The following is a 13,236-nucleotide window of genomic DNA, read 5'->3' as shown; positions in this document are numbered from 1 at the left end:
GATTAATCTGATTATAGGCCACTTCCGAGTAAACAAAAATATCAGTTTTTATTATCAAAAATTTATTTGAAACATTGTAGACGAATAAATAGTTTTTGTTTTACGTATATGTGACATAAAACATGTATCACTGACAAAACATGTATCACAGACGGAACCTGTTTTTTATATCTTGTCTGCCAACCATGGGTTTGTACTTAAGAACTGTCGATTTCATCTTTTTGGTATTTGGAGTGATCTTTACGTTTGTTTCAATTAGGATTGTGTTCTGAAATAAACATAGATAAGATCAAACTTGTTGATTGTTCTCTTGATCATCCAAAGAGGAGGTCAATTAAATGTTTGTCTTTGTTAATTTAGACCGACACCATACATACAATGTATGAAATGTGAAATATGAATTAGTTTGCTGTGCTCAATTGACAAAAGTATGTATTGTCGATTCACTTGCATATTATGTACAATAAATCACTCAGAACAACGTCAGTGCGGTTTTTTTTAGTTTACACATCAATAGATTACATGAAATATGAAAATGCTTTGGTCATAGTCCTAACCAAGTTATAATATTCTTCAACGTTTTTAACGTGTATTTTATTAACATTTTTAACATGAATTGATATTCAAAGACCAAATCTGTTTCCATACGATTTTTAAAAAGTACTCTCAACATGCGTTTTTGGTTGTTGTATTTGTTTAAGTCTATTTAAGTTTTCATGTCTTTAGCCATGCCGGTAAACCTACATGTAATACATGATACATTATTTGAATTTGAATTATTATATGGCATATTCTGAGCGGTTGAATAAGATATAATACTAGCTATTACCGTAAGAAGTTCAATCTTTGCATCTTTGAACTGTAAATTGTCCGTAGTTGGCAATCGGATCCCTACATTTTTCAGATAATCTGTTTAAAACAAAACACGTATTAATTATAAATAATCATAAACAATCATAAATGTACATGGATTTGCAAAAAGTTCTTTGATTTTCAATATGACAATATAATAATGAAATATTCAGTCTCTTGATTTCAGAAAATTTGCTAGTATTAAAAACAGTATAATTTTAAATACATATCTTGTTTAAAACTATCATGGCGTTGTCTCATTGACACTCATACCACATCTTCCTATATATATATATTTTGTGATACGTGACTGTTAATGAAAACGAAGATCAAAGAACTTGAGAAAATGCACAGGTCTTCGTATGGTCAGATAGGAAAAATGCAATAATGCTGAAAGCACTGGTTATCATTTTGGAACAAAGGCAAAACATAGTCACGGTCATGCTACACATAAAGTGAAAAAGAAAGAATAGAAAAATAAATAACAATGTGTTTGTTGTAAAACGAAAAACATATTTATGCCAGTTCATTATCATAACATTCCATTATAATAGTGTGCAACCATTCTGAAAATAGTCATGTAAATGTCTGTTAAAGACAACAAAGGCCATGGTATTCCACTTTAGAATAGTTTTAAGGCCTTAAAACTATTATCTTTTGACATATGTATTTAAATATAACATGTGCGAGAGATATTGTCGAAAGTGGCAGTAAGCACAATCAATTCAATCAATCAAACAATTCGGTAAATCGTGAATTGTGAAGTTACAACTCGTTCTTTTAAAAATTATAAACGCAAAGTGTTCCACGGACTCGAATAAAGTACGAAGTAATGTTTAAATAGTTATGGAAAGATCCCTACCGTTTATCATTGGCTTGATAACTTTCTTTACAGCATCATCGACTAGAATCTGTAATGTTGCCTCCTAAAACACGGACATGTGAATGGTGTATTAGTATATTCGAATTGCATAGCACGTAATAAAAAAAACACACACATAAGTACAGAATCTTTTAATATATATCTGGTTAAGAAACCTCGAAATGTGTATTTGATTTCATGATTGTATTTTTCAAATAGTATGTAAATAATATGATGATTAACATGCACTTTAAAGGTTGAGGAATCTGCTCGATCCTTTTTTTTCTCCCTCCCCCTTAATGATTTATTATAGGAAACGTTTAACACTATTTTTACAGAGTTTTACAAACTAGATAATTACTTATGCTTAAGATTTGGAATTTGATAGTCATTGATTTTGAAATTATGATACATATGAATTTTGATATTTGATTATGAATTCGATCGTTCGAGCTTATTTTATAATTTTTATAAAAACTTTAAAAATTATTCAGATACTCACATCAATATCTCCTATTAACGAGTTTGTCACATTTGTCTCGACCCTGAAAATAGGAAAAGACTCATTCGTTCAGCAATATATCGTACACACATACACTTTTGAAAGCTTTAAGTTGACGGCAATGATGTGGTGAAACTGACTGATGGTAAGAAACAATATATTTCGGTTAAAAATTATACCCGATTACTGAATTCTACACTATAGGGAGTTTATGTATCCAAAATCCTTTTATTCTCGATCGATCGATCCTCAAAGAATGAAAATTAAAAGAAAAAAAAGCGGAATATAATATATAATAAAGATATGTGAGACGATAAAAACAATCCTAAATATAAACTCTTGCAAATAATGCTTGTTGTTACTATTTAGCACACTCAGGGCGCGTTTACTATGCAGGAATTATCTTCTTTCGATGTGGTCCTAGATGTACTAGTATTTAGGAATTTGATGTTCAGTAGTTGTCGAGTGTTGGTGGTGTGGTTCATAGGTTTTTCTCGTTTCTCGTTTTTATATAGATTAGACCTTTGGTTTTTCCGGTTGAACGGTTTTACACTAATAATGTTTTGGGCCCTTTATAGCTTGTTTTTCTGTGTGACACAATGCTCCGTGTTGAAGACCGTACCTTGACCTTTAATGGTTTACTTTTATAAATGGTAATTTGAATGCAGAGTTGTTTCATTGGCACTCATACCACATCTTCCTGTATCTAAATATCAAATGCTTGTAATTAAAAACTTAACAATCACTATCCTTACTGATCTGTGTCCACACTTGTATTACTTACTTCATGTAGTCGATTGTTCCAGATAAAGCATCACCATTCAGTTTAACTTTTACTGAAGCCATCGTTACCTGTTGGAACAAGTATATAGATATAAGAAAATATACATGTATAAGGATAAGTGCAAAAAAAAGCATGCTTACGTATACGCCCAAAAAAATGATGCGTATTTTAATAGATTCAAGTTGTGTACAACATTTTGTGTGAATTTTATTTTACTGTTTCAAATTGCAACATGGTTCTTAATTCCACGAAATAGCTTTCTGTATATTTATTGCAACAGTTTCTCAGAAAAATGCTAGTTTCTTACTAATTATATTCCTTCGATTGGTTTGTTCCAAGACTTTAGAAAGAATTATTGTTCTAACGCCTTTTAGTCAGCATGTGTATTACATCAATTCATTGTTGGGGTTTACAAAGAACTGCGTAGCAGTGTATAAAGTACTACGTAGTAGCGAAGCAATCTACAGAAACTCGGTATGATTTTCATCTTAACCTCACTGCTGATATCAGTTTCAGGTTTTTGTAGTGCGCACTAATTGTATGCAAGTTTAGACACTTTCAAATGTAAACTACAAGTTAAAATGTATTGTATGTATATTTCAATAAAATTATATTTACCGCATGAATTCGAAACATAAAGTGAAGGGTGTTGTCTGGTTTTCTTGCAGAAAATGTAACATTGCTTTTACTCAGAATTTGTACAGCTTTTTCAGTAAAGAAGACTCGAGGCCAGTCAGTGCTCTGTAGATGTATTTCCACTTGACTGTTTGGGTATAACTGTCCTATCTAAAACGAGTATTTCATCATATCATTATAAGAATAAATAGTATATGACAAAAAGAAAAATGTATCAAAGAAACAAAACTTGCTGCTACATGTATCTATGATAAAAAATTATAACTCATTTGCGTAACTAACAATGCCTAATGCAAATATAATAATTTATGAATTTTATAGTTCGTCATGGGATCAGTAAAATATAATGTTAACAACAAGGTATAATGTGGAAGGTGGACGGCGATACGTTTGTACTAATGTAAGAAATAAGAAGTTGTCGTACATGTATGATTGCCAATGAAACAACTATTCACAACAGACAAATGAACGTGTAGGTAAGCAAATATAAGTCATCGCACGACCTTCAATAATGAGAAAACACACTACCATATAATAAGCTCTAAATGAATAGGCCTACCATGACGACATGTAAAATTAAAACAGAAACACTGCATGATTAATGTTTAACAATAACAAAACATAATTATGACAAACAGTAACCAACGACAACCAAGATATTTGAGGATCTTGATGTCGGAAATAAAGTATGTGGTATACAGAGATAAACATGTTTGTGGACACAACCCTGACAAAACCTAGGATGTTGATGTCACAGCAAAACATATTAGAAAAAATGTAAAAATCTGTCAGAAACAAATAAAGGGAACAAAGGGTGTTGTTCTTAAAAATATTTACCTGTGGAATAAGTTTTCCGATACAGGTATCAGCACATGTGGTGTTGAGTAGATCGCCATCCCCTCTCATCTAAATGAAACATACATGCATAAAGATCTTGAATAGTATTTTTTAAGAAAGACAAATGATGATCCTTCTTTAAACTCTCAGTAACGCATTCGCTTTTTCTATGTGCTGAAACTTAAATGAAGCGTTAAAAAATGTGAATGCACCAATGGACTTTGAGATAAAGAAATGCATTAAAAAGCTTTTTAATGACTGCAGATTTCATATGTATGGACGTAAAAAACATTCTTGCCCGGTTTGTTTGTTTTTTTTTTTGTTTTTTTTTACTATAATTGATAAATATCCATTCATAGCAGTTTCACTACATCAGTGCTCAAGAGTAGTTACATTTACTTATAAATTGTGACAAAAACCTTCTCCGTTCTAAATTTCAAGTAAGGTCTCTTTTTTTTTTGTTAATTTTCTACATGTTCATTTTATCATTTCATATTGAAAAAACAATTATAGTACGTTTTTATTTTGAATTTTATCAATTAAAAAATCAAATACATGTATTGCAATTTCTTTGAATAAGTTAATCGTATTATTTACATACTTTTTGAGACGTTAGATTATACATCAACAGCCCATGCGCATGTGCTTGGTATCCTAAAGAGTTGAAAATATAGTCGGATACTGTAAGGTAAACCATCTTCTTATTGTCCGTGATGGTAGCCATTTGAGACGGGGCGAATGGTGCTTCTGTCCGGTTCATTGTCCAGAATACCTCTCCCTATAAAAGACAGTGAAGGTAATGTATATTTAAATCATACATGTATCAACAACATATGATTTATAATTTTATATTCATGTGTATATTGCATATATTGCATTCAGCGCACTTGATGAAAAAGCAAACAGACGTCATTCAATCTCTATCCAAACGTTAAAATTAGCTTTGTTCTGTGTTGACCGTTACATGAGTGTATGTTTCATACAGATGTTCTACGTGTATGCCATATTATATGATATACGACTGTGAATAGAAATGTTCAAAATGTCTAAAACTTATATAGCAATCAATTCGAAGTCTGAAAGATAGTTTATCTTATATCTTCTCGTTTGTTTTTAATAATCAACACTATACGTAACCTCAGTTAGAAATTATTTGTACGTTTTCTATAGTAATAAACACGGATAATATCGGTTTTTGTGTCTAAGAGTTTTGCTGTATAAACTGGACTTCAAAAATTTAGAGCTGTAGATATGATAATATACTCACTTTGAAATCCCCTTCGATATATTCTGATGTTATATGAGGAGCTGATAGTAGTCTGTAATCTAGAGTCAAATGTTCTCCCAACTGTACCTCAGCTGTAAAAGTATTATTGTTACAGACAGTTAAGGTATAGCATTGAAAGTCTGACAGTAAAGAAAGGGTAAAATAGTATATAACACCACGAAATTCTTTATTTAACAAAAAAGAAGCAAAGAAAGTGGAAGTATCATTATTGGTCTTGTTTCAGATTTCAATTTAGTACTTTCAATATCGTTTTAGGCAACAATGCATTCTACTTGAGGCAATTTTTAAACTGCTCTATTTTCCCCTTCAGGTAAGAGCAATATGAAGAGCAACTCCTAAGACCATCGAAATAAACATTAGAAAAACAAAAATATATAGTGAATTATCAAGAATTCAAGAAATGTGACTGAACAAACCATAAGTTCACAAATGCTACCACTATTTTTTTAATTTATAATCTGTAATGCAATTGATGTTTTAGAATCTGTTTTTATAACATTTTAGGTTAAAACAAGTGAGGTAACAGTGCATGTCTAAATACAATATACACTTGGAGCATATGTACTTGTATCATTATAGTCAGACAGGCAATTTACCTTGAAATGAACACAGTTCCTCTTCTGCCTTCTTGTCTAGGACGTCTTTTACTTTTTCGCACACCTAAAATCAAGTGTACACATTATATTTAATGAACATTTAGGAAATAAAATTTCCTTTAGTCAGAGTAATTAAGATGACAGTATTTACCGAAGTAAAACTCATAGGTAGAGTAAATTTCCTATTCGTTTTATTATTATCATGGTCATTATTATATTTTTCAAACTTTGTTAAAATTGAAAGTATGAAAGTTTCTTAACAAAATCGTTGCATATTTGTAACTTGTATTCCTACACGACATGTCATTTTGAGATAATTGTATTTCATCCTATATACATTTAAATATTTGTTTTTCGTGTTACCTACTTTTTTCTGTAACATTGTTGCAATAGCGTTTGAAGCTAATGATGTTAATATGTTGTAAATCCATGCTCTTTTGCCTTTGAATTTGATTTGAAGTGGACCAATTTTACAGTCACATGACGTTGTTTTAATAGTTGGCTTTCCATTGGTATCCACCCCTGAAAAAAGACAAAACGTTCATTTTTTTTTACATAAGTAAGGCCGTTAGTTTTCTCGCTTGAATTGTTTTACATTGTCTTATCGGGGCCTTTTATAGCTGACTATATGCGGTATGGGCTTTGCTCATTGTTGAAGGCCGTACGGTGACCTATAATTGTTAATGTTTGTGTCATTTTGGTCTTTTGTTGATATTTGTCTCATTAGCAATCATACCACATCTTCTTTTTTATATTAACCCCGCCCCAATATGTATGTGTTTTTTTCCCAGTCAGAAGCCTTTAACTCAGTAGTTGATATAAAAAAGAAGATGTGGTATGATTGCCAATGAGACAACTATTCACTATCCATAAAAGACCAAAATGACACAAACATTAACAATTACAGGTCACCGTACGGCCTTCAACAATGAGCAAAGCCCATACCGCATATAGTCAGCTATAAAAGGCTTGATGTTTGTTCTTGTGTTTATATTTTGTTCTTCGTTTATTCTTTTGTACAAGAATCAGTCCGACAGATTTTTTGATTGAATTGTTAATTACATTTGTCATAACGACTGGAGCATTAATTAGTTGTGCATTTACCCCTACAGGATTTTAGAATACAAATTTACGAAAAAGCAAGATCATAGCATATGGAAAAAACCTTGTTAGAAGAAAGTTGTGAACATGAGATTATAAACTTAAATACATCAAACTGCATTACCGATTTGAATTCCAACAGCAAATGAGAGGTCTGACGCTTTAACTGTGAAATCGCCCCTTCCTTTGATAAAAAGGCTGAAAATAGATCGATAAATATATCAAATAAAAAATTATTATATTATATGAGGAAAATGCATGGTATTACGCTATAAATAATGCCGTTATAGTTTTTTCAATTGAAATCTTTCATAGTATTAATGTCGGGCCTTTTTGGGCCGCTTACAATGGGTTTTCCTCATTGTTGTCTATAATTACTGGTATCTTCAGATTTTGTTTGCATCACATGAGCCAAAAAGCCTGCCAATGTGTCCAACGACTGATATTTTACCAATGAAATTAAATCAATACACAGAAAAATCTTGTGTATTTGTATCTGATTTTATGGTGGGTTTTTTTTTTTAGTGTTTGTTGTCTTACCGCTCTTTTATTGTGGCACCCTAGATAAATTCTCCTCTGTTAGATATATATGTTTAAATTGTTTTTTTTCTTATACATATATCATCTAGCTCCTGTTATATTCGTATTAAGTTGCAATGCATTTATATATATATATATAGAGAGAGAGAGAGAGAGAGAGAGAGAGAGAGAGAGAGAGAGAGAGAGAGAGAGAGAGAGAGAGAGAGAGAGAGAGAGAGAGAGAGAGAGAGAACTATAAAAAAAAAACAAGTTTTAACTTCTTGTTTGTGTCGTGATTTTTGCCTGAGTTTAAACTCTTTGTGATATTTTTTTTCGTTTTTGAGCGCTCAGACTAGTTAACATTTTCAATATTTTATATTTATAAAAATCAAAAGTACAAAAAACTTATTGAAAAGTGACAATTATTTCTTATACTATTATTAATAATCTTATGGCATTAGCCCATTTGTGCTTGATCCTCTCTGATGTTATCCTGTCGGCTATACTGATCATACCGTTGTAAAAAAAACTCATATTTAATGCTTTCTCAACTGTGAACAAATGTACTTATATGCAATGTAATGTAAACTGATGTGTTTTTCTGTATACCTTTGTCTTACTTAGGTGATACCAGAATAAAAATGATACATGTATATTATGCTTTTTTTAAAACATAAATTGAAATCTTACAATATATATCTGAAAGTTCCATCAATTTCTAATCCAAGTTTAGTGGCTCTCCATTCGACATCACTATCTGACGCTAATGTTATTGCGCTTTTTGGTGCTTTAAAGTCATTTACTATCAAACTGTCAAAAAATGTAAGAATAAGTCTGCAATCTGTACATAAATTATTAAAATTATGTACTTAACTTCAACTTATTGGGGTACTGAATATTTTTTTACGTTCTCGTGTGTTCATGTACATTTTAAAATTTAATCCACTGATATGATACTGAATATTGGTTTGAGTGTCCAAATTTATATTTTTGAATCCAGCCATCGGTTTGTCCCTAGATAGGAACCTCATTACTTGTTTTTAGTTGTCGCAGTGTCTTATTATTTTCTTGATAAAATGTTTTAATGTAGGCCTTTGATAAACCATTTTGTGTGTATTCACAACTAATCTATTCTTGGTAAATTGACGGTCTAGCTGTTTTTTAGAAGTTGACCTCTAGATATTAATGTTTTACAAAAGAAAGTCTATTTAGTTTCAGTTAGGTTTTGAATTATGCACTCATTAGGCAAATATATATCTTTAAAAAAAAAAGTATTATCAATATCTGATTTCAAAGAGTAAAAAAAGGAGTCGGGACAATTATATTCGTACAAAAAGCAGTAAGAAGAAGTCTGAACTACGCTAGATGTGTATATCTTTGTTGTTAAAGTGATTTGTTTAACAATAAAATTATTGTTATTAAAGTTGACATACTTTGTAAGACTGTATTGGACGCCTTTTACGTTTCCAGTGATATCTTCTAGTCTTGTGCGCTTTATATCTTTAGCAAAAGTATCTACAGCCACCTTATTCGCTAAAAACAAAACAATTGCTCATTATAATTACTTTACAATTTTATTTTTTTTTTTGGGGGGGGGGGGGGGGGGTTATGCGAATCAATAATAATAAAAAAAAAGTGTGTGGTATATGCGAATCAATAAAAAAAAACATTTTCAATAAATAAAAAAAAATACCAAGTGTGTGGCGTATGCGAATCAATAAATAAAAAACCATCAAGTGTGTGGCGTATGCAAATCAATACAAAAGATTGTTTGGTATATATACATGGGTATGAATAAAAAGAATCGGCATATGCGAATCATTGATAATCGATAGTGTTTGGCATTATTCAATTCAATTTAAAAACAAATAGTTAGCACATGCTTATCAATGAAAAAGGAATGCGAATCAACAAAAAAAAGGTGTATGCATAAGAATTGAAAATGGTTGTTAAGCATATATATTTGCGAACCAATTGAACAGTTTTACCGTTTCGTTAATTAACAGTAAATCATCAATATAATCCGCTCGCTATTCTGTCCATTGTATTCCAATTATTATTATTTTTTACTTTCCTGTTTTGGTGTAAACTAGACCTTTTACATCTTACGTAAACACTTTCGGTTGAATGTTTCCTTTCTTTCATGTTTCACTTTCCGTTTTTTGTTACTTTTGTCCAGAGGCATATAATACAATTATATTATATATCTCTGTTTTGTCTAACTTGATTATACTTTTGAAAATGATATTTAACTTTTTTGCTATTGTAATTTCCTTGAAGTTTCAATTTTCATTTGGCATTTTTTTTTTTCATTTGGAAACATCCATATGCAAATTCATTTATAATATAAATATTTCCGCTATTTATGATATATTTTAATAAAAGTCAAGGTCATCGAGAAATCAAATTTCCTTCCCTCTATTGTCTTGAAATTATTCGTATCAAACATCATTTATTTTTAATTGATTTACAATTCTATTTCCTCTGTGAAATCTATACATTTAGTTCGATTTAGATAAATTGACTCCGAAAAATGGAAAAGGTCGATTATATTACGGTGACCTTTTTTTGCATCAAAGAGTAACACATATACAACTCGCCCTTAACTTCTGATTACATTTATTGAAATTATAATTGGTGATCTTTTCTTGGATCTTAGTATTAAGGGAGGTTAAAAGATTGATTTGTAAAAGGTCGACTAGTCAACGGTAGACCTTAATCAATAATGTATCAAAGAATGCATCAAAAGGAGGAACATCCAAGGCTGGTCTAGTTATAATTGCTAGAGTAAGAGATAGCACTGTCACCAGTAACATCATTTAGCTACACATAACGATTCTCTTGGTGCTCTTTGGTTTGTCTTTGAAATTATTGAACGCCAGACTGATAGAAGAGACAGCGACATATTTAAAGCCATGTTCCTTTTTTTTTCAACTTGAGAGTTAATGATATCTTATTTGAAATTTATGCTTTGTTAAAGAATGGAATTGCTTTATTTGATAATAATTTTAAAAAATTAGGCCATTTGGAAAAAAACTGATACTTTCGAAGGTGCCACATGACTTTTTCCCCGTTATTTCACTCGATTCCCAAAATCAAACTTATGCAATGAATCATCATGATTAAAAACTATACTAACCGTCTCGATTTAATGCACTCACCGTAATGTAATCCATCTTGAGTTATTCTTAATCTAAGACCAGGATTTACAGTTTGTGTGGAAGCCAATACAATCAGATTAACAAATACACATAAGAACTCCATCACTTAATTTGAAATGAAAATGGCCATGTGAAACAAATGTATCGACACATGATAGACTTTATAGTATTCACCGACATGCGACTTTCATACAGGCCAATTACTTCCTTGGGAAAATGTCCTTATTTTGTATTGTTTATATGTTATCAAACCCTGACATTGTTTTTTTTTGTAGAATTAAACATGTAAAAAGAAAACATCTGAAAAAGACAGACAGGTTCAGGATATAAGTACAATTAGTATATCACTAATGATTTCTGTTTTCATAGTGATCGGTAAACTATTGTGTAAAAAGAAATTCTATCCTCCAAGTTGACACAAAAAGTATGTTTTTTAAACACGTGTAAAAAATGTTGTCAATTATTATTTACAATATGAATACAAAACGTGTGTGTGGTGTATGTTCACAAGAAAAAAAAAGTAATTCAAAATTTGACAAAATATTTAGAGGTCGTCAAGTATTACAATAACAATATAATTATACAGAGAAGTGTTATTATGTATCACCAAAAAATTTAAACTGTTCTGGTTTTGTGACATTTAAACCAGAAATAAAGATAAGATAAAACAACGATCCAAGTTGCCATGCATACAAGGCATCAAGTAATTTAGTGACATTATATTAGAAGCAATAAAGATGTCTTCCAAATCATCTCATAAAAGTGTAAATATTCCTGCAAAACAAATTGCTTTTTTAGGAATAAAATAAAAGAATTGTTTATTAGATCTATGTAAAAAAAAAAAAAAAAATAACGAATTCCAAGGTAAATTCAAAACGGGAAAGCCGTCAAAATATTACTATTTATATACAGACATTTTCCCGACGAAAATGCAAGGTTAACCGTATGACAGTTGTTTGTAGTTAAAATTTATATATATCATATCTTTGTGGCTGACGTTACTGAGATATAAGAAGACTATATATCAAACACCAACACATACTAGATATTAAAGAAAGCTGACATAGTTTCTCTCAAGAATATACATATATGAAATGTTTTTTAAAGTTGTCAATACATTGATCTGACATCTGAGAGAGTTATCAAAATTCAATTGCAGCAAGACTACGAGTATAAAAGACAGATGAACTGAAATATGAATCTAAGCTCTCACTCTGATCAAAGCAGAACATAAAAAAAACAATGTTCCTGTGTAGTATAGAAGGATTTACATAGAACTAAAATGTAGTATGAGTGCCAATGAGACAACTTACCATTCGAGTCATAATGTGTAAAAAACATTCATTTTTTTACACCTGTATTTTTTCAAATTACAGGAAAACATAAAAACATATTGTTTACCGATTACACAAAAGGATAGAACTGTTATTATAAATCGAAATTTATTCTTTTCCTGAATATGCATGTGATACTTTCCACTGGACAGCAATTCATTCAGCTTTGATATAACATTTTCAATATCACAAAGCCATTATTTTGTCACCAACTAATACGGTTCCATGATTGATGATACATAATGACTGCTGCATTGGCATATGAGAAAAGTGGACATACTTCCTTCTATGAATATGCATTTTTGATCGAGTTCATTCATTTCAATTGATATTTTAAAGTGTAACTTTCTATGCTGTACTACTGTTTCAGGTAAGCATGAAGTTTGGCTCCTTTTAAAATTGTTTCACTCACTGCATTTGCTTGCACCTGTCCTTACTCAGGAGCCTGTTGTTCAGTGGTTGCTGTTTCTCGTCTCTAGTTTTCAATATAGATTAGATCAGTGGTTTTCCTGTTCAAATTGTTTAACACTTGTCATTGTAGGGTCCTGGGCGGGCCTACATGGCTTGTTGTTCGATATGAGCCAAGGCTACACTTTGACCTATAATTGTTTACTTATCATGATTTAAATTGAGAGTTAACTCATTGGCACACATACCACAACTAGATCTTCTTATTTCCATTATGATCAATATTTCCCAATCATATGCTTGATTTCATAGCTCTGTATGAATATATATTTTCCCTTCCAGACTTCTCAAGCCTT

General features: G+C 30.8%; 1 protein-coding gene across 1 annotated transcript; it reads right to left on the bottom strand.

Annotated features, from left to right (window-relative positions):
* Window positions 1-51: 51 nt before the first annotated feature.
* LOC134723495 (bactericidal permeability-increasing protein-like) lies at window positions 52-11,332 on the bottom strand. Its single transcript, XM_063587092.1, has 15 exons — window positions 11,139-11,332; window positions 9,411-9,510; window positions 8,668-8,787; window positions 7,583-7,656; window positions 6,725-6,879; window positions 6,358-6,421; window positions 5,741-5,832; window positions 5,075-5,251; window positions 4,474-4,542; window positions 3,619-3,786; window positions 3,001-3,068; window positions 2,217-2,259; window positions 1,715-1,778; window positions 830-909; window positions 52-268 (listed from the first exon to the last, which is right to left on the bottom strand). Exons 1-15 carry the CDS (start codon window positions 11,239-11,241, stop codon window positions 146-148), a joined length of 1,500 nt encoding a protein of 499 aa, XP_063443162.1. The 5' UTR covers window positions 11,242-11,332; the 3' UTR covers window positions 52-145.
* Window positions 11,333-13,236: the final 1,904 nt, after the last annotated feature.

This window comes from Mytilus trossulus, chromosome 6 (assembly GCF_036588685.1).
Source record: "Mytilus trossulus isolate FHL-02 chromosome 6, PNRI_Mtr1.1.1.hap1, whole genome shotgun sequence".
Classification (NCBI taxonomy): Eukaryota; Metazoa; Mollusca; class Bivalvia; order Mytilida; family Mytilidae; genus Mytilus; species Mytilus trossulus.
This window is presented reverse-complemented; position numbering and strand designations above follow the sequence as displayed.

Excerpts from the sequence above, each read along its gene's own strand:
- LOC134723495 (XM_063587092.1), bottom strand. The coding sequence starts at position 11,241 with ATGGAGTTCTTATGTGTATTTGTTAATCTGATTGTATTGGCTTCCACA. Across the intron at positions 7,657-8,667 it reads GGAACTTTCAGATATATATT|CCTTTTTATCAAAGGAAGGG; the intron begins GTAAGATTTCAA and ends ATCTATTTTCAG. Across the intron at positions 2,260-3,000 it reads GGAACAATCGACTACATGAA|GGTCGAGACAAATGTGACAA; the intron begins GTAAGTAATACA and ends TCCTATTTTCAG.